Genomic DNA, 21,840 nt, shown 5'->3' on the forward strand with positions numbered 1-21,840 from the left:
ATATTATTACAACGGCAATATATACAATAATTAAGTAAAAACTCATATTCAGTTATTTTCATATGATATTGATAGTTATTTTCATATGATATTGATAGTCGAAAACTGTTAAATGACTTGATAAATTTGACTATAAATTATTATTTACTAATTATCAACTATTAACTTTACATAAAAGACAATTACACGTGAGTTTTTACTATATAATTATATATAAAAATATTATTCGTACATCAAAATCAGCTACTAAAATCAATCATTATTGTATTTATATATAAATACATGTGTGGTTTAATTTATTTTTAATGTGTATTTATATTTCAATATATATTTTATACTTGTAGTTAATTTTGGTGTTATATATTGCTAACTTCCCACACCTTCGTTTGAATAGAATTCTCCTTATGTTACTTATAGAAAATTAAGGCGAATAAACAAAACTTTACACTCTAAGAATAAAATCTATACGACATCATAGTATTGATGATCATAAAAAAATTACAAGAAAATTCGAAAAATTTCTTGTCTAATTGAAAATATTTTCTAATTGTTAGTTTTTGATACAACCCCATAAATTACTGAATTAGTTAGATTCATAATTCATAAACCAAAAGACAAGTTTATTTTAAGGAGTCCAATAGAAAATTCTAATTTTGTTGTGTAGGTAAAAGTTTTGTATTAGAAGTGAGAATAAAATTCAAATCAGAACACTATAGCCGTCACCACATTGACTCCAAAACCCAAGTTTGCCACCCAGTTCAAACGACGTCGTTCCAATCAATTACAAAAGCACATAGTGTGTTTTACCTTCGCCGTCACCACAGAAAAACGAAAACGGAAACAATGGCATTCGCAACAACCACACCTCAAAACCTCACCACCTTCACCACCTCCTCACACAAACCCAAACTTCCATTCTCTCCCTCTCACTCCCTCACATTCCCCACTCACGCAAACCAAACCCTAACTTCACGCGCCATCTCCACCGCCATTTCCACCTCCACGCGCATCCACTCTCTCTTCACACCACGCGCCACCTCATCCCCTTCTTCCTCCACCACCGCCGCAGAAACAACCTTCCACGGCCTCTGCTACGTCGTCGGCGATAACATCGACACCGACCAAATCATCCCCGCTGAGTACCTCACTCTCGTCCCGTCAAAACCCGACGAGTACGAGAAGCTGGGAACCTACGCGCTCATCGGCCTCCCGTCCTCCTACGCCACGCGTTTCATCGAGCCCGGCGAGTCGAAAACCAAGTACACAGTCGTCATCGCCGGCGCCAACTTCGGCTGCGGATCATCCCGTGAACACGCGCCAGTTGCGCTTGGCGCGTCGGGTGCAGCGGCAGTGGTTGCGGAGTCATACGCGAGGATATTCTTCCGGAACTCGGTGGCGACCGGAGAAGTTTACCCGCTGGAATCGGAGGGGAGGTTGTGTGAGGAGTGTAGGACTGGTGATGTTGTTACGATTGAGATGAAGGAGAGTAAGCTGATCAATCATACCACTGGAAAGGAGTATGCGCTGAAGTCAATTGGAGATGCCGGCCCTGTTATCGAGGCCGGCGGGATCTTCGCTTATGCGAGGAAGACCGGCATGATTCCGTCTCATTGAGAGGTATAGCAAATTGTTATTGGTTCATTTAGGATGATAAATTTTAGATAGGGGAACGAGTTTAGTTTCTATGAAATGACAACTATAACTTGCAGTTCACTATTATAGTTAGGTTTTGGAATAAGAGGAGATTGCTTTATATGCACTGAGTGGTAGAATTGCAAGATGTGATGAACTGTCCCCCGTTTTGTTGTTTTTGTAGGTGGTTAGCTGTTGTGATTTGGTACCTTTTGCAGCTTTACTAGCTGAGTATGAGTTTATATCTAGATAGCCAGGATCTTTTCTCTCAAAATTAAGTTTAAGAACAATGTGGTATGAGTAAGAACATTGCTAGGTAGCTAGGTAATGCATTTTGAATCCAGAACATTGCTTATCACCAAAAAGAATAAGGACATTGCTAGGTTGCTTGAATTCAATTTAATTGTTAAGATGGTGTAGAATGATTACTAGCTTTGGATTGGAAAGTGGATTCTACCACTATACTATATTCATTTAATCATCATCGTGATCTGTGAAAAATTCTGGTTAAAATACTACGGCTTTTGTAGCATTGTTGTTAGAATAGAAATAAGAACTACAAAAGTTGTGTTTGGAAGGGTTGAGGTATTGAAGTTTGTTGGGTGTGTCATCAAGAATTACAAATGTCTGCTTGTGAATAATTGCTCTGAGGCTGTTTATGGTGCAAGGACAAGGCTTGCACCACTTGGATCTCAATTTGCATGACTACATTACATGCCACACATTCTTTAGTTTATAATAAAATTGATAGTTTCAAATAGGATTCAGAATTGGCCAATTGGGCAGAATTGGAAGACAGAGAGTTTAGGGTTAAATTAGTCTTATTGTGGTTTGTTTTGGAAGGGTTGTGATGGAAAAGAAGGATAAAGAAAACATGGAGGTTGAAGTGGTTAACTTTACCCTTATTTTGGATTTTACAATATACAAGAGGACTGAACTGTTAGGGTTTATGGACTCTCCATTCTAGAGAAATTGTGAAAAATCAACTGAAGGATTTTTGAGGATTTATGGAAAAAAAAAGAAAACTCTGATTAAGGACAATAACGGCTAAGTACTAATCTGAATAAGAATCTGTAATTGTTGGAATTTAGATTTTCAGCCACTAGTTTGTATGATTTTCAGTTTTTCAGATTAGGTCTTAAAAAAGAAAGGAAAAAATATTGTCCAAACAAGACCTTTGCAAATTACGATTTACAAATTTTTTAGTCTTGCTAGGGAGTAATTTGATCAATAACTGTAATTTTGATAGTGCATAATAGAGTCTTTTATTTCTTAGGAGAAGCAGCACGATTTGGACAAAAAGCTCCTCTTTCATATATTCCTTAATAAAACCCTGGAAATGAGGGTAATTCACTAATTTGGTCATTTGAGGTTCTTTTTGCTCAATCTTAAAACGTCAGTGCATTGATTTTGCACATGACCTATAGTTTTAGATATCAGACTTAAAGTTCACATGACCTATAGTTGTTAACATCATGCTCAACTGTTTAACAGATTACGTAAATCTTGTAACCTTGGCTCAATGGGTGTTATTTATTTATGTTTTGATCTTGTAATAGGATGATATTTTGAATCGTAGGGTTTATTTGGGGTTCTAACTTCTTATGCTTTGTATCTATTGGAATGCAGTAGATATTCAAGATGGCTATTTATGATTGTTCTTCCCACCCATGGAAGCTAGAATGGACATGGATTTTGTTGGATAATTGGAGTCATTTTCACAGATAGACTATTGTATTGTCTTGGGTTTAATGCTATTTAGAGTGTTGTATTGTCGGCGCTATAATTGTCAACATTCTAGGAATGTGTAGTTTTATTTAAGGCTTCCATTTAGAACTTGGGACTTTTGTTTGCATCATACTTGTTGCCTATGCAGGATTTGTAGTATATCCTCTTTTTGTATTTGAATGCATAAATTTAAAAAATAATAATAACGAATGTGTGTAGAATTACATATGTATACGCAGAGAGTTAAGTATAGAAAGATGAATGTTATAAATGGGAGAAGCAGATTTAAGCTGTTTGTGTAATGTTCCTAACAAAGAAGAGAGAGAGAGAGAGAGGACATGAAGAAAACAGATATGAAGCTGTACTAATATTATAGGTGCCGAAGCTGTTATTGGCTGTTGCTGTCATCATGTTGTGAGAAAAACCAACCAACCTAATAAATAAATTTAAATTCCAGTCAGCTATATCTAAACAAGTATATATTATATTTAAAATTATATTTTATCACATGAAATGTCGCTAAGGAAGACAATTGTAAATTTGTAATCGGTTTTTTTTTTTTGCCACCAATACTTTATTGGTATTCTTAGTAAGGCCCAATTCTTTGTATAAGCCCGTGTATTGTTCTCACTTGAGAATAGTGAACATTATTATTAAGCCTTTTTTATTTCTTTGGGTCTTTTAAAGACTATTTTTTTTATTTTAACGGGAAAGAGGTATTTAATATCCGTAGTCATATTGTCGTTGTTATTGTGTTATTTTCTATTGTAAGCAGAGAATTGTGTTTTTCAAACTAATATATCTACAAGAACACATTGAATGATGGTGGCAAATATATAGAGATGTAAATAGTTGTTCATCTTTATTTAGATGTTTGAGGTTGTGCTGCCTGATATAGCCACCATGGAGCACGTAACCTGTAATTGAAGTTTTGAACAGAAAGGACATGGAAGATGTTTGCAATCTATTGCATTTCAAGTTCTTATAATCAGGACAATCGCCGAAGAGCCTTAGCTCTGATGGCATTTTACCCTCTCTCCACTACTAAGGTCTAGAGTTCAAACTCTAGAGAATGTAATTGAGGGAAAAAATGTGATAAATATGTGAGGAGTGTGTGGGTGTGTTGTGTACTTAGGATTGGGAGTTGTAGAGTACTTAGGATTGAGGGTTGTCCAATCCACTGACTAATAAAAAAAAAAATCGGGGCAATCAACTCTCTTCCTTCCCTTTGATGATATGTTGGACCTCTTTCCTCACTATCCAATGGGAAATCCTTTAGAGATAAAAAGGATTTTATTTGGTTAATGTCTCTTGTAATATTCAATGGGGTTAATATCTTTAGTTCATGATAACTAAAATTTGAAAGTAATTAAAATTATATTCTTATGATCAGTTGCCATCTTTTAAAGAGGGGTATCCTTCACTTCTTTTTAGTATTCTCATTGGTGTTGTTCATCTATTGATGCCAACTTTTCTAAAAACCAATAGAAATAATTTCCTCATTTATAATTAAGAATATCTTGTGTTTTTCCCTCAAATAATAAATATAATTGTCTGAGCTTATGATTTCTAAAAACAATACTATTTGGACATTAAAATTAATCACTATTTGGACACTAAAATTAATCACTATATCAATTATCATATATTTATATATAAATACATGTGTTATTTAATTTATTTTTTATGAATATTTTATATTTTAACACGTAATTTATTCTAATAACTAATTTGATGGCTGATTTTTTTGTATACACTTACTATAATTATTTCTAAAATAATTCCAACTTGCCAGATAGGTGAACCCAAAAAGGAAAGGGGAGCTTGTCTAATAATGAAAATGTCCTATATTGGAAAGTCTAATCACAAATCATTCAAATTCAACCTTAAAATTGATAGGTTAGTCTAATTTTGAATAAGAAGAATATTATATGTATAATTTTTTAGCCATTTCTTACATTTTTTATTATATTAAAAATAAATAATAAGAAATGAAAACAATTTAAAGAGTGCATCTTTTATACTAAGAAAATAAAATATACACTTAATAATTAATAATATATAGTAGTAAAAAGATTCAAAATATTTTATAACCTTCACCAATAACAATAACAAAAACAAAAACAAACTAATAGCATTAATTAATAATAGTAATAAAAAAGCAAAAGCCATGTAAGTTGTGCATAATCTTAGATGTGGAGACACTACTTTACCAACATAAAGCTTTCCTGAAAAGAATTGGAGACACTTCACTAAATATAAATAAAGCTTGCCTGAAAGGCAGACAATAGTCCTACATAAAAGCATATATAGTTTGAAGAGTCTTGAGTTATCTTTTGAATCCACAATGTTCATATTCTTTTTAAAGGTATACTTCACATTCAACCAAGGGAATCCAATGTTGAGTTTTGTCTCAAATATGCTAACTAATTTAAGCTTGTGAAGTCATGAAAACGAAAGATGTATGTAGTTTGAGTTATATTATTTTAGAAACATACTAAACACCATAAATTATGTTAGAAAATTATTTCTAGAATAAGGTCAAATTGTTTTCAATTTTTTAAGTAAATAATCGAGTCCTTCACTTTTAGGGTGTATATATATATTCGTATTTTTGGTAATGACATTTTTTCGTAATTGCTTAACATATTCAAGTAAAAATGCAATGGAAAAAAACATATATATATGAGAATAAATTTATGTATTTTATCAGAAGTAATGAAGTTAAGAAGTAAGGACTCATCTCAATAATAAGGGTCAAAGTTTAATTTTTATCTTTTCTTTATTAATTTATTTTTAAACCAAAAAGTGTTATGTTTCTAAAGATTAAATGGATTCGAAAATGTTTGGTAATCAAAGAAAATCAGCAAAAAACAGCCATAATTTGCCTTATATAGCATTCATTAATTGTTGCGACAATTAATGAATGCTAAATAAAGTAAGTTCTGACTGTTTTTTTTTTTTTTTTGTCTACTTAGCATATGGAAGAGAAAATAGCCAGGGATGTTACCAGACATTTAGATAAGATGGAAAAGAAAACATGCATGGCCAAAAAACTGAAATATGGAAGAGTATTATATGAAACAACTAAAGGAACAAAAATTAGACTGATTTATCTATCATCCATATAAACTATCCATACTAAATCTATATATAAGATTAATGTATGGTTCTATGACTATCAACTTGTATTTTATTTCTAAAAAATAGGGTTTCAATAAACCAATACTATAGAATAGAGTTTTATAAAAAGCGGCTAAGCTAGAGATATTTGCTTAACTCATAGAGGGTTAACTTTGGTTTATTAATTCAAATATTGAAAATAATCTCTCTTTTCCTTCTTTTTCTTTTTTCCTCTGTTTTTTTTTTTTCTCTTTCCACATTTGAACAACTGAATTGTTTGTGATGCTTATTCAAAGCAATTGCAATTATTCTTCTGGTCAAACCCAAAAAATATATACATATTTGTGTCTAGTTCCATTTTGCTTTTGAGTTGTAAGAATCTAATACTGAGATACCATGTAAACTATATATAGTGGTCCACCCCCTTAGCATTAAGGATTAGATCAGTGATAAGCAGTAGTTCAATGTCATGACAAAAGTAGAGAAAGGAGAATCATCTTAATTTAAGAAACCAAGCACCATACAATAAATGATGAACTCTCTAACACAAAAAAGAGGAAAAAAAAAACAAATAGTTTAAAAGCACCAAAACAACATTGATTTGTAGTTCTTAAGAAGAAAGAGCCTAAGGGATGTAATGTAATAACTAGCTAGCTAATCATAACTTCTCTTGTAATATGGCCTCTTGAAACCACAATTTTTTCTTGCATCAGATTTTACATCATTGATCTTAAACATCCCAAAGAAATTAAATAAAGAAATCTCGCAGCATCTTAATTAGCTAGTAGTCCCTTGGAGCACTGCATTTGAAACATTCAAGTCTGCTAGCAAAGTTGTGTTCATTGCATCCTGATCTGTTCAAACAGAAAAAATAAATAAATAAAACAGAATCCAAAATTCCAAATTCATATCCATGCATAAGAAATTTCATATAATTAAACTTAGTGCATGCATGATAGCATATATACACATTCTTAAAGCTTAAATATTAGTAAGCATAAACACAAACACATGATAGACATGAAACAAAATCAAATTACCTGCTACATATCCAATCACCGGATTTCCATCCAGGTCTACCGCCGCCGCCACCGCCACCGCCGTATCTCGAGCGCGAGAATTCGCTGTTGAAGGCGCCAGCCAAGTCATCCTTGAATGCACCGCACTTAAAGCAGCTAGAGCGGCTAGCAAAGTTGTGTGCACCGCAGTTACCTGCGGCGCAGTACCAGTCGCCGGGGCGAACATCGGAACCGGTCATCATTCCAAATGAAGATCCTCTAGCTCCTCCTCCTCCTCCAAAACCCCCAAAATCGACGACTCTGTCGCCGTATTTCGAGTCGCCGCATCGCTGGCACGAATCCCGCCTTTGGAAGTTCAAATGCTGGCATGACCTGCAGTTCCAGTCCCCTGGTCTGCTCATAATTACTCGTTTATTCTGAGTGACATCAGAATAAACGAGAAAATTAGTTAGTATTGATTTAAATATAAAATAATAAAAAATACGTTAAATTATTTTATTTTATCTAATAACTATATTTTTTAAGAAAATATATCAAGTAATATTATTAATTTAATTTTAATGAAACTATAGTTTTCTCCTAATCAAAGAAAGAAATTTTTTTCAAAATAACTACTAGGGATTATTCTGCTTATGATAATAAATTTATAATAGTACAGGGACAAAAAAAAGTTTACTAAAATAATATAATTAAAAAATATTCGTCATTGATTGATTAGCGTCTCTGAAAACTATAAAACAAGTTTCAAGGTAGATACAATAATTTATCAATTTATGTATTTATTTAAATACTAGAGAATAGTAATATGGAAATATATAGTATGTGGTAGAAAATAGTAGAAAATAAAATAAACAGAAAGACCAACCTCAAAGATAATAATAATAATAATAACAACAATAATACAGTGATAATTGAAGTAACACAAAGATATAGAAGCAGAAGAGGAATTTGTGATGGATGATGAGGAAATGTGATAAGGGGTGGGAGGGTTTATATATTGTTAGAGATTAGAGATCATATAAAGAAAAAAAAAGAAAAAAAAATTAAAGGGAGAATAAATGGAGGGCCGTGTTTTGTAGTACTTTTTAGTGTACTACTGTTGTTTTGAGTGTGGCAAACCTTGATAAATGGAATCATCAATGAAATTCATTCTAATAAAGCAGGAAAAAGAGAGATAAAGAAAAGAAATATATATAATTCATTATTATTGCTACAATTCCAAAGAGATGCCGGTGCTTTGAATTTTGAACATGTAACTTTGGCAGTGGCCAACAACAACTTCATTTTTTGTTTTTCTTCATTGGTACGGTTTGGGGTGAATTCAAGTGCATATATAGGATAAACATTTGTCCTCTTATTAAACTCATCCAAATTTATTAGGATAAGTTGTACTTGTCCTTTGGATAATGATACTTCTTGTCACACATCATTTTTTGAGACATAATATATAGTAACGACATTCTTGTTTATTTAAGATTGTGGTTACAAAAAACTAGTAGAATAACGATTAATTTTAGCAACTAATAAAATTGATTGTTAAAAGCGATTGATTTGACAATCGATATAAAATTTCTATGATTAAAAAAATTTAGTCACTAAATTTCATTCAACGATCAATTTTAGCGACTAATAAAATTGGTCACTAATAACAGTCGATTTGGAGACTAATTTTTTTATTTACTTGATGCTATATAATTATTTTTTTATAATACTATGTAATTTGATGTTATTTTGTTTTATGATTGCTAAGTAGTGATAAATATAAAAAATAATTGCTTTTTAAGTTTTTTTATAATTATCATAATTTTAATAATTGTTGCATTTCTTTAACATTTTTGTTTTTTTAGTATCTTTATATTTATATCATGATACAATTATCAGAAAATTTTATTAAATGATTAACAAACTAAATATAATTGAATATATATGTACAAAACTTTAATAATATAAATTTAATTCAACAAAATAAGTGAAACACACTTTAATTTGCAACACATATTCTCCCTCTTTGTTGTTTTTTATGTTAAGCAAGTATTGGTGTATGAAAAGGTAAAGAAAAATGCATGTGGAAACACAATTTTGCTTGTCTTTAACTCAGAATTGGAGAGAGAAGATTGGTAAGGCAAGTCTGAACTACTGAATTGATATGTAATCCTACAAACCCAAGATTCTTAAAGGCACTTCTATTCTATGTGTCACACTTCAATAATCAATCTTGTTTAAAGTGTGCTATCTCATTTTTCAATAAATGCCATGATATCTGAAAGCCAAAACCCTTCCCTTCAAGCAATATATTTTTTTTGTTGCCTACGGTATCCCGTAATCGGACAGGTCAAGGATTAATCCGTCACGGATCTGAACTCTATTTAAGGGTCTGTCGCTAATCAATGAGTTGTTGTATGCACAAGGCAGGATTTAAACTACCAACACTTATTTAAGCAGACGAGTGAGCTGATTACTCAACCAACTCAAATTGGTTTTCAAGCAATATATATAAAGACCAAAATACACTATTTCCATATGATGTTCCTTCTTCTTCTTCTTTTTCTATATATTTAATATGAGTGCTAGAACGGTTAAATAAATTCCTAACAAATTTTATTATAAGATAATTAAATCTAAAAAATATCATTATCAAACAAAATAATTTTTATTTATTTTTTATAATTAGTTCAAACTCTCGACTCTAATGGCAAGAAAACAACTAATAAGTGCTTACAAGATACTAGAAATACTTATTCTCCAACTAGAATCACAAGTATAACAGAAAATTTTTGAATACTAAACCTAACATGATAAAAATTTCTCGAAAAAATGTCGTTTAAATTATTTAGTCATAAAGATAACTAAGGTAAAAGCTCAGGTGCAATCGACTTTATGTAAAGTTGATAGTTGAGAGCCGTTAGATAAAAATTTAGTCAAATCAATCAACTCATCTAACGGCTCTCAGTTATCAACTTTATGTAAAGTCGACTGCACCTAAGTTTCCACAGATAACTAAAGATCAAAACACATAACTCGCAAAATATATATAAAACTACTAAGAAATATACTATACTCTTTTATCACTATCACTCGAATTAATTTTATTATAGAAATCAATCCGTCTCAAAAAAATTTAATAGAATAAAAAATTTTTAGAAACTAAATATATTCAATCTAAAAATTTTTAATGGAGTAAGTTAAAATAATCAGTTGAAGTTATTTTTTATAATTATATGATTAATCTTATTTTTTTTGGTGTGTACCAGGGTATCCATCAGGCCGGAAGCCCAATGACTAATCCCTCGGGTACTGCAGAGGCACACAAAGTGGGCGACCCTCCCAAGCAAGCAAACTCCATTCCCATCCTCCAGTGAGTATCGAACCCGGGAGAGATGGTTAAGGGACACAGACCCTCATCCATCTGTGCCAACTTGCGTTGGTATGATTAATCTTATTAGCCTTACTCATCATAATACCAATGACCTTTGGTGCTAACAAAAAATGTGATTTTTAACAAAAGCATGGCTCTAAATTAAACAATACTGCTAAGTCAACAAACTATGAATAAGGCCCACAAAAAGAGCATGTATGTAACGTAATTCCAAAACAAAATTAAAAATAAAAAAAAAAAGAATGTCCCAAGATCTTATCAATCAAAGAAACCATGAACCTTAGAAAGGCCCTTTGACCACACCATTTGGTTATGTAAATAAACCAAAATTCGAATTGCAACCCCACAAAGAAAATAGAATATATATCAATGTATATAACAAAAAGAAAAATAATAGAAAAAGAAAAAAAAAAGAGATTTGGCAACAAGCTATTGGACAATGTGGAATCCTAGTCAGCATAATTTGGTAGCATGCAATGAATATTCGTACCATAAAAATCATATAATTTGGCCCACAAATTATCCCAATAACAACCACGAGGGGATACAAGTCACTTTCATGTCCATATTACTATCTCGGAATCAAAGAGAATTTTGACAGTCAACAATCAACATACTTCGAAAAATAGTAGCTGCTTTGTCATTTGAATATTCTTTTTTATTATCAAAAAAAGAATAAAAAATTAAAGTAGGAATTAAGGAGGAGATATGAGCAAAAGCTTAGTGCTGATAAAATTCTTAATGCATGTTAATTTTGCCACAAAAATTATTAATAAAATTTTATCAAATATGATAGTGTTATGTTTTCCTGAAAATTAATTTGCTATTAAAAATAAAAATATCTAAATTTTAAATTTTAAATTTAAATTATTAATATAAAATATAATAAATCAGTTAAGATTTGTATAAAATATAACAAACGAGGTATAACTATTATTTATGTGGTTTCTACTATTATTTTAAGTTTTGGAAGAAGTGATTTTATGATAAGGTATCAGAATTTTTATGATTGAAAAATTTAAAGTTCGATTTTTATTAGATCTTAAAGAAAAAGAATTTAGTATAAAATAAATTAAAAAATTATATAAAAATTTAAATAAATTAAAAAAAATTATTTAAAAAATGTGTTAAAGCTTTTTTATTTATTTAAATTTAAAAAAAATATTTTTATGACGCGTTAAAGGATGAGCTGACAAATACATACGTATAATAATAATAATAATAATAATAATAATAATAATAATAATAATAATAATAATTTTCTTTAGTATTAGTGCTATTGTTTTGGTAGTTTTTGGCTAATATTTTGTTGTTAATTAGGAAATATTTTCACAAATTCAACACGTATTATTACTCTAATACTAATTAATTATTTGATTATTAAGCTAAGCTATTATTATTATTAATTTATTACTGTCTAATAATTAGAGATTAACAATATGGTGTGTACGTGTTAACTTTATTTCCATAATATATATTAGGTTAATTACTTGGTTGATGACATCTTTTCATATATGTAACTTCGGGTTCAACTAGTCTTAATATTGTTTTTAACCTCTTAAGATTTCATCAAAGGCAAAACTTTGATCTTATTAGATTTATATGAGTTTTTTATTTTTATTTATTCTAAACTTTTTATAAATAAAGAATGAAAATTTGGACCATGATAAAAATGAAAAAACTGAAAATTAAATTCTTTCTTATTATTATTATTATTATTATTATTATTATTATTATTATTATTATTATTATTATTATTATTATTATTATTATGAAGGAAATTAAATCACACACATCAATGGTGAGGGCAGAAATGGAAGCAAGTTAGAACAAGTTCGAAAGCAAAAACAGACAAGAAAAAATAAACAAATATGGAAAAAAAGAAAAGAAAAGAAAAAGGTAGGGCAATATGGTGAGTTTCAATAAAGATAGGTGAAGCTGAATAATAATGATGATGATGGAATATTATTAACAAGTCTTCGAGGTTTTCATTTTGACCATCTTTTGTATTCTTTTTTGTTACTCTCTTTATGCCTCCTTCAACCCACTATACTGCGGCTGCTGCTCACATAAACAACCATCAGTAACCCTATTTTTTTTTATTCTCTTTTTCTCTTTAATACTACATACTATCCCACCTTTATCAACATGTTTTCTAGGATTTGGATTCTCTATATTTATCGATAATTATTCATATCAAAATATTTTCGTTAAAAAATAATAATAATAATACGTGTCAAGTTAATTATTATATTTATTGAATTTGAATTAACATGAATATTTCGTATTAAAAGTGAGATAATAAACACAAATAAACCCTAAATTTTAAGAGACCTATTTTTTATTTAAAATTCTTATTTACTTATTATTATAAATTAATTGTACCTGAATATATATAAATTCTAGAATTTTTTACCATTTTTTAATTATTGCTCCTATTATTTAGTATTTCATAATAAGAAAATAATCAGCTTATCTAACATACATGAGAGTAAATGTTTGATAAAATTTAGTTATTATTAAATGGTATATGAATTACCTAAACCTTACTCAATAGTGAATGATAGATAGATAAATGAAAATGGATCCTCTCTATTTTTTTAACATTTGAAAGAATAAAATATGATTTTTTACTTTTAATTTTATAAGTGAGACTAAATATAAATAAGAGAGTAAACACTGGACATTATCCATTTTTTTTTTACTGGAGAGAAGATCCACTTCCTAGATAAATTGGGAAATGGATCCTCTCCAGTGAAAAAAAAATAAATAGTGTCTAATGTTTAATCTCACCCTTAATTGTTCTCTCTCTCCTATTTATGTTTGATCCCATTTGTAGAATTAAAGATAAGAGATCACACTTTATTCTTTCAAGTGTAAAAAAAAGAGAGAGAATCCATTTCTGATAAATTGATCGATATGTTGTTTCATACGCAGTATATCTAATAAGCAATTGCATTGACACAATGACACATATATATCTTTTATGATTAAACAGGAGTGAAAACTCAGGTGTAGTCGATTTCACATGAAGTTGATAACTGAGAGTCGTTAGATAATTTAATTGATTTAACTAAATTTTCATCTAACAACTCTCAGCTATCAACTTCACATGAAGTCAACTGTACCTGAGTTTTCACATTAAATAGAATCCATAGCATAAGAAGATAAAATGTGTATATGTTTGAAGAGAGAGATGTGGCCTGGCTTCCATTCTCTTGGGGAAGGGTAAAGGGGGAGGGAAGAGGAGCAAACTGTAAAGAGAAGAGAATAAAGGGGGAAGGAATAGTCATAAGTGGCCAAACTGATTCGATTCTCCTCCTTTCTTTGCATTGGGAATCGTTTCCATGCAAAGCAAATAAATATCAAAGACTACGACCACCACCACCACCTACTATTCTCAATCTCCTTCTCCCTATGTCTCATTGTGTGCGTACTACTTTTCCCACCCACTTATAATATAAATAACATTAATAGTAGTTATCAAAGACCATTTAATCTCGACTCTGTTGGAGATGGATAATCAATCGTCTATATTTTTTTATCGCCTTAAATTAAAAAAAAATATAATATATAATATTAAAATTTTTATAATCTAAACATCTAATATTTTATTCGTGTTGATTACAAAAAAAACTAATAGTAAAAGAAAAAAAACTTATACAAAAAAACACTATAAAAAAACGTTGATACCGTCGGATTTAGCGTTGGACATTTTTTTTATCTGACGGTAAATTTACCGGTAATAATTAGAAAAAAAATAAAAAAAATTGGCGCCGAGATTACCGTCCACCACTAAATCGGTAATCCTTGACTAGCGAAACGCTGCGTTTTTTGTCACTTTCAAAACATTACTGTGAGATTGTTTTGTCGGTAAATTCGACGAAAATCTTACCCTAAACTCGAACCACGAATCCTCTCTCCTTTAATTTTCGAACTAGTCTTTCTCTCTAACCTTCTCCCCTCTCTCTCTCCCCCTTCTCTCTCTCCCACAAACCACCTTTGGCTGCCTCTCTACTAGCGTCGACCACCACCAACAACATTTAAAGACTGTGTGGACTCCTTACGTCGCGTTAGTCGTTCTATTGCCATCGTTGTCATCATTCCCGCCATGCCATTGTCGCCGCCACTGCTCCCTGCGTCGTCGAAACTGTCTCCTTCCTCCCTTCAGGTATGTTATCTTCCGCCTTCTTTCTATTAATTTTTTTTTTAGATTTAGTTTATGTATTAGTTTAGTTTTAGAGTTTTTTAATTCTGTTTTTATTTAGGAATTTTTTTTAATTTTATTTTAATAATTTTGTGTTTAAAATTTTATTTATAATTCTGATTTTGAATTTTGTTTTAATAATTTTGTGGTTATTATTATTATTATTATTTCTGTTCATTGTTATGAAGAATGAAGAATGCTTACTTGTTTATTAAAATGAGTCGATTGAATTGAGTGCTTAAAAACTTGGAATGCTTTCTTTGAAAAAGCACAAAAAAATCCTATTATTTTTTTGCAACTTATTTAAAAAAAAAAAATCCTATTAGCTTATTGTTGTTGTATGTTGCATCGATTTCTTCGATTGTATCGAATCTGGTATTGTTTATGATTTTACCATATTTGTGTGTGCGCATTCATGTTATTAAATCCTATTTGCATTCATTTTTACATTTTGATAGGTTAATAATTACGGTTAAAATTGTTATTTGTATGTTTTTGGTTTATATTGAATAAGGGTGAGTATGGTCCGGCCCGGTTCGGTTCGAAGATCTGGTTCGGTCCCGAATACTTTAAGGGCTAATTTGGTGTAATTTTATCGAGTCTAGGGTCGAGTAAGAGTCTCAAAAATAGACCCGGTCATTATTTCGGGTCGGGTCCGGGCCATAGCTCGGGTGGCCCGGTCACCATACACAATAAATATTTTGTATTATTAGTGATGGATGATGGCTATTATTATGTGGAATTTAAGTATTGTAAACCTTAATATTTTGTGTTATTAGTCATTATATATAAGACTATAAGTTAATGTTTTATATTTAAAATGTATAAGACTTTAGTTAATGTATAAGTTAATGCATAATATTGTGTTATTTGTATTGATTTAAATATTTGGTGTTATTAGGTAATATTAATATTGATTATGGTTATGCTTTAATTTTAGAGAAGAGTTGGTTCTTGTTATATTTTTCTAAGTGAATTTTACCATGTCAAATAGTGGTTGGAGTCTTGAAAATTTAGATATTTTTACATGCTAACTTACAAGAAGGTATCAAGGTAATATAATATTAACGACCCGGTTTTCACCCGGTATAGCTGTGGCCCGAAAGAATATAGGTTTCATCGGGTCTAGGGTCGGGTTCGAGTCTCAAAAATGGACCCAGTACTTATTTCGGATTGGGTCTGTGTCAAATCAAACCCGGTTTCACCCGTCCCATACACATCCCTAATATTGAAGTTGTATCCACAATAAGAAGAATGTATTACTTTGGCTTGTTATTTTTTTTTTGTGGTTTATAAATATCTGATGAGTTAGAATATTTCTTTTTACTTGTTATGTAAATATGTTGAACAAAGCAATCAGCCCAAGAGTTCCTTGTGTTTGTGTTGAGCATGTTTAACAAAGTCTGATGAGAAAAATACCGGTGGTGATTCATGGCCCATGAAAAATTCAATCAGAATAGCCCCCAAAAAAAGGCGGAGTTGCTAATTACCTAATTTTCTACTATATATATATAATCTTCTACTTTGTATTTTAGTTTCATTGAATCATAAGTCTGAGGCCAAAAGCTGAATTTGCAGGCGGAAGATGGAAACAGCTGGAGAAAGTGAATCTTGCAAACGATGTAATTGTAAGAAATCAAAATGTTTGAAGCTGTAAGTTCAAGTACATGCTCCTTTGATCTCTTTGGGTGGCAGCAAAGATATTTTACATGCTGTGATAAGCCTTTAAGTTCAAGTACATGCTCCTTTAATCTCTTGGTGTTATCTTAATATAACGTATTTGTATAATAAATTTAGATCTTATTTGTGTTATTTTAATATATTGTTATCGTTTATAATAATTTTGTGTTGTATAGAATGAATTTGTGTGAATTGATGTTGAAAGAATATTTGGTTGTATTATTTTTTGTTGTTTGATGTTTTTACATGCCAAACGTTCGATTATATGCCTCTATGTCTATTTTGTATTTTAGATTACACGTTATAATTACCATGTGATATAGAATGTTTGATTTTGTTCAAAATTGTTATTTGAAATTATTGTTATTTGAGATTGGATTGAATGGATCGAATTGTTTAAAAAAAATAAAAATTTAAGTTTACTGGCAGATTTACCGTGGGATAAATATGTCCGGTAGTTAATATTTAATTATTAGTAAATAGCATGTTACCGTTGGATTTACCGGAGAATAAATCTGGCAGTACAAACTACCAGTGAATTTTTTCCGATAGTAATTAGCGACAGACAAAAAATCCAACGCTAAATAATTATCGGCGAAGTTTATATTGTCGAATTTTTTTCGTCGCTAATTCTAACGGTAAATAGATTATCGACGACTTTTTTTGATAAATCCATTGGTATCCAACAAATTTTTTGTAGTGAAATTTACGTAAATTTAAAAAGACGCTCTTATTTAAAAAAACGTATTAGAGATATATAATTATTTATGTATTTTTTTATTATCTTAGATTAAAAAAAATAATTTCATGACATTTTTAGGTAAATCTTATGTGAATTATTTCAAAATATACCACACAATTGAGGATTTTAGAATTCAAAGCCACTCTTTGGAGTGAATCACATCATGATGTTAACTATATATTATCCATAAGGGTGATTAATTTAGAATAGTGTAAAATTACAAAGTGTAAATACATAGATAATCTCGGAAGTGTGGTTGAATGAAAGACGGAATTCATTATTTCATAATTAAACGTTGGAAATTTTTGAGCTTTAATTTGTCATAGAACTAAATAAATTTTAAACATAAGATCAATTATCTCATTTATCAAAGTGTTTACAGACCAATAAATTAAAGTTTTAATTACCATTAGGTTTTTATATATAATTAAAAATATTATATACATATAAAAAATTAATTACTTTATATTTGTGTATAAATATTTATATAATTTAATTTATTTTTAATATATATTTTATATTGATAACTAATTTTAATATAAATCTAAGATGATTAATATATATATATATATACTTTCTTTTTAAAATAAAACATACCAAATTTATTTAATAAAAAATATTATATACATATTAAAAGTGATTAAATATTTATATATAGATATATATATTATGTAATTTATTTTTAGTATATATTTTATATTTTGATATATATTTTATATTAATAATGATTAATTTTTATAGTTAAATTTGATGTATATATACCTAATATAATTGTTATTTAATTATTATAAGAGTCAAACACATATGATAATTATTATTAGGCATATAAAAACTTTGTTCCGCCATCTTCTCTCTTTTTCTTTAATTTGGTTTCTTTATTATTCACTTTCTTCATCTATATACTTCATATGGTAGAACACGTAACTTAATGGTTAAGCACGCTAATTCTATTGCCACTTGTTGTTGAATACTATGATTGTGAGAGATCAAAAATTGAATTGATTTTCTCAATTATGTCTATATGTATATAAAGTGATGGTCTAATTAATTTTGTAATTAGTCTAACTAATTAATAGAATTAATTCAAGTCCTAACTAACTTGTTAAGTTATAATAAACTGTACAAGTATATGCTATAGTTAATATCCCTCTTCAAGTTAGAGCATACATATTGTATATTTTGAATTTGGCCATAAGAAATTTGAACTGAGGCATTGGAAGAGCCTTGATGAGTAAATCTGCGAGTTGATGTTTGCTCAGTACATGGACGAGTTTAATGATTTCTACTGCCACTTTTTTTCTAACAAAGTGGCAATCGATTTCAATGTGCTTGAACCTTTCATGTGGAGTCGGATTAGTAGTCATTTAAATAGCAAAGACGTTGTCACAAAAAAATCATTTCTAAATTCACCTCGACATGCATGAACTTGAGAAGGGCAATGATGGACAGAATTTCACAGGCAGCGTTGGCTAGAGCTCTGTACTCTGCCTCCATTGAGCTCCTCAAAACTACATCTTACTTCTTGCTCTTCCATGACACTAATGAATCTCCCAAAGATGTGCAATAGCCGGTCGTGGACCTATGTGTGTTAGGGCAGCTGCCCTAGTTAGCGTCTTTGTACATGGAGAGATGAAATTTGGATTTTAATAAGAAGAGTAATCCTTGACCAGGTACTGCCTTCAAATACCTGAGGACATAGTGCACATCTACGAGATGAGGAGTTCGAGAATTTGCCATGTATTGAGCCAGTTTTACCACAGCAAAAATGATGTCTGGCCGAGTTATAGTAACATACATGAGGCGGCCAATTAATCTGCGATAGCTCGAAGCATTAGGGATAGGATCACCTTCGTCAGCCCTAAGTTGCAGATTAGCATCCACGGGCGTATTGGCAGGTTTGCACCCTAAGAAACCAGTCTCCTCTAGCAATGAGAGTGTATATTTTCGCTAACTCAGAATAATTCCATCTTTTGATCTGGCAAGCTCAAGACCAAGGAAGAATTTAAGGTCACCAAAGATTTTAAGCTTGAAGATGGATTGAAGCTTGTGTGTAACTTTGTCCACCATTTCTTGTTTGGGAGCAGCGATGATGATGTCGTCCACGTATACAATGAGATAGGTAGTTGCCTTACCCTCTCCTAGAGCGAAAAGAGAGTGATCCTGTTTGCATTGTGTAAAGCCATTGGCGGTCAATGTGTTGCAAAACTTAGTGAACCACTGCCTTGATGCTTGTCGCAACCCATACAAGGACCGTGTGAGTTTACAAACTAACCCTTGTTTCTGTTAAGGATGCCCAAAGGCAATTCTATGTGGACTTCCTCATTAAGTTCACTATTGAGGAATGCATTATTTATATCCAGTTTTAGGAGGCTCCAGTTCTTGACCACAGCAATAGTAAGTAAGGTTCTCACAGTGGTGATCTTTGCCACGGGACTAAATGTGTCCCTAAAATCAATACCAACTTGTTGAGTATATCCTTTTGCAACTAAGCGTGCCTTGTATCTCTCTAACGAGCCATCAACCGTTAGCTCGCTTTATTCACCCAACGACAACCAATGGCTCGGTTACCTGGTGGAAAATGTACGAGGACCCAAGTGTTATTGGCCTCAAGCGCATCAAGTTTCTCTTGCATAGCATGTCTCCATTCTTTGAACTGAATTGCCTGATGGTAAAACTGAGGCTTAGGTATGGTGTCTAATTGTGCGACGGAGTTAAAGTATGTCAGATTAAGGCGATGGTTACTAATATGATTGGGGAGTAGAGGTGTGGCAGATGTAGTCATTGAGGTAAGGAGGAGGTTGAATGTGTCTAGTTGATTTTCTTAGTTGTTTAGGTGGGAAAGTGATGGTGTTTGGTGTTGGTTTTTGATGTTGAGGTTCTGGGTTTATGACGGTTGGAGTTAGCTGTGAGAATGGAAAAGAGATATGGTCAAGAATGGGTTTAGGAAGTACAAAGTCTTTGAACAAGCCCTCATTAGACTGTAGATGAGGTGAGGTACTGAAAGGCATAACATGTTCATGAAAAATGATGTCTCTTGAGATAAAAAATTGTTTGATTATAAGGTTGTAGAGTTTGTAACCTTTGTAACGAATTGAATATCTAATGAAGACCGATGGATCAGCTATAGGACAAAATTTGGTTTTGGAGTTAGAGGTATTTGCTGCATATACAAGGTAACCGAAATTTTTTAAGGCATCATTGTTGGGTGTCTTTTCAAATAGCAGTTTAAAGGGAGACTTAAATTGTAATAATTTGCTTGGGGTTTGATTGATTAGGAAAGCTACAGTGATGATGCACTCCTCCCCCCCCCCCAAAAAAAGGAAATAGGAACTTTTGACTAAAAGAATAAGGATCTGGCCATATTCAACAGATGCTGGTGCTTTCTCTTTACAACTGCATTTTGTTGGGGTTGATAAGGGCATGAGAATTGATGTAGGACACCTCTCTTCTGTAGAAACTCCTTAAGTGCAAGTTCCTTAGCATTGTCAGACCTGAGACGTTTTATCTTATTGCCAAACTGAGTGTCAATCAGTGCAAAGAAATCCTTCAAGCAACCTATGGCTTCAGATTTATTATTCAGCATATAAATCCAACAAAATCTGGTTGCATCATTAACGATGGTTAGAAAGAAATGTTATCGATTATGAGGGAGAGTATGATAAGGTCCCCACACATCACAATGAATAAGGTCAAAAGCGTTAGAAGATATGTTATTATGTGACTCAAAGGGAAGCTTCTTGAATTTAGCTAAATGGCAGATTTCACAAGTATGACAACCTGATTTATTCGACAAATGCAAAATACTATCTATGTGTTGTAGATGTTAGAAATAGAAGGTACATGACCAAGACATGTATGCCATAAATATGGACTACACAAATTTATTGAGATAGAAACAGTATGAAAAATATGACTAGAAAGAAAAGAATTCGAGAAATTATGTGAATCATGCAGTGCCGAATTGGTTGAAATTTCTGCTCTTAGGATGTAAAGTCCTTGTTGCAAGTCACCCTTTCCAATTGTCTTCAAACACTTGTTGTCCTGAATAGTGAAGTAATTAAAACCAAGAGTGACACTAATTGTGGAGTTAGCAAGAAAGGCTGAAACTGAAAGTAAATTGACACGAAATTCATGGACATAAAGCACATTTTGGAGAGATATATGCTTATTGATAGTAACTGAACCTATGAAATTGTTAGAAAAAATGTCACCATTAGGCAAAGGAGACAGAAAAATTCTTCGAAGTATGTATTGAGGTGAATAGAGATAAATCACAAGCAATGTGAATGGTGGCACCACTAGAGATAAATTTGACCTTAATATGGATGCGTTG

General features: G+C 31.1%; 2 protein-coding genes across 6 annotated transcripts; one reads left to right on the plus strand and one right to left on the minus strand.

Moving 5' to 3' along the window:
* The first annotated feature begins 585 nt into the window (after nucleotides 1–585).
* On the plus strand, nucleotides 586–3,592 carry LOC112709797 (3-isopropylmalate dehydratase small subunit 1). 4 transcript variants are annotated; one of them, XM_025761768.3, is made up of 2 exons: nucleotides 586–1,617; nucleotides 3,262–3,592. In XM_025761768.3, the coding sequence occupies exon 1, from the start codon at nucleotides 844–846 to the stop codon at nucleotides 1,612–1,614; it is 771 nt and encodes a 256-aa protein (XP_025617553.1). In that variant the 5' UTR covers nucleotides 586–843; the 3' UTR covers nucleotides 1,615–1,617; nucleotides 3,262–3,592. The 4 variants fall into 4 exon arrangements, with proteins under 4 accessions (XP_025617553.1, XP_072059894.1, XP_025617555.1 ...); XM_072203793.1 differs by having other exon boundaries at nucleotides 612–1,617; nucleotides 1,817–3,592; XM_025761770.3 differs by having other exon boundaries at nucleotides 612–1,617; nucleotides 2,909–3,592.
* Nucleotides 3,593–6,962: 3,370 nt separating this feature from the next.
* Nucleotides 6,963–8,495, minus strand: LOC112709799 (RNA-binding protein involved in heterochromatin assembly dri1). 2 transcript variants are annotated; one of them, XM_025761771.3, is made up of 3 exons: nucleotides 8,368–8,495; nucleotides 7,524–7,918; nucleotides 6,963–7,337 (listed from the first exon to the last, which is right to left on the minus strand). In XM_025761771.3, exons 2-3 carry the CDS (start codon nucleotides 7,901–7,903, stop codon nucleotides 7,265–7,267), a joined length of 453 nt encoding a protein of 150 aa, XP_025617556.1. In that variant the 5' UTR covers nucleotides 7,904–7,918; nucleotides 8,368–8,495; the 3' UTR covers nucleotides 6,963–7,264. The 2 variants fall into 2 exon arrangements, with proteins under 2 accessions (XP_025617556.1, XP_025617557.1); XM_025761772.2 differs by lacking the exon at nucleotides 8,368–8,495 and having other exon boundaries at nucleotides 7,041–7,337; nucleotides 7,524–8,030.
* Between the last annotated feature and the right edge of the window lie 13,345 nt (nucleotides 8,496–21,840).

Source organism: Arachis hypogaea, chromosome 9 (assembly GCF_003086295.3).
Source record: "Arachis hypogaea cultivar Tifrunner chromosome 9, arahy.Tifrunner.gnm2.J5K5, whole genome shotgun sequence".
NCBI lineage: Eukaryota > Viridiplantae > Streptophyta > Magnoliopsida > Fabales > Fabaceae > Arachis > Arachis hypogaea.

What these genes read in the sequence shown, in the direction of transcription:
- LOC112709799 (XM_025761771.3), bottom strand. Translation starts at nt 7,903, where the DNA reads ATGAGCAGACCAGGGGACTGGAACTGCAGGTCATGCCAGCATTTGAAC. An exon ending in GGTGATTGGATATGTAGCAG is followed by an intron (nt 7,338 to 7,523) that starts GTAATTTGATTT and finishes CTGTTTGAACAG; the next exon opens with ATCAGGATGCAATGAACACA.
- LOC112709797 (XM_025761768.3), top strand. Translation starts at nt 844, where the DNA reads ATGGCATTCGCAACAACCACACCTCAAAACCTCACCACCTTCACCACC.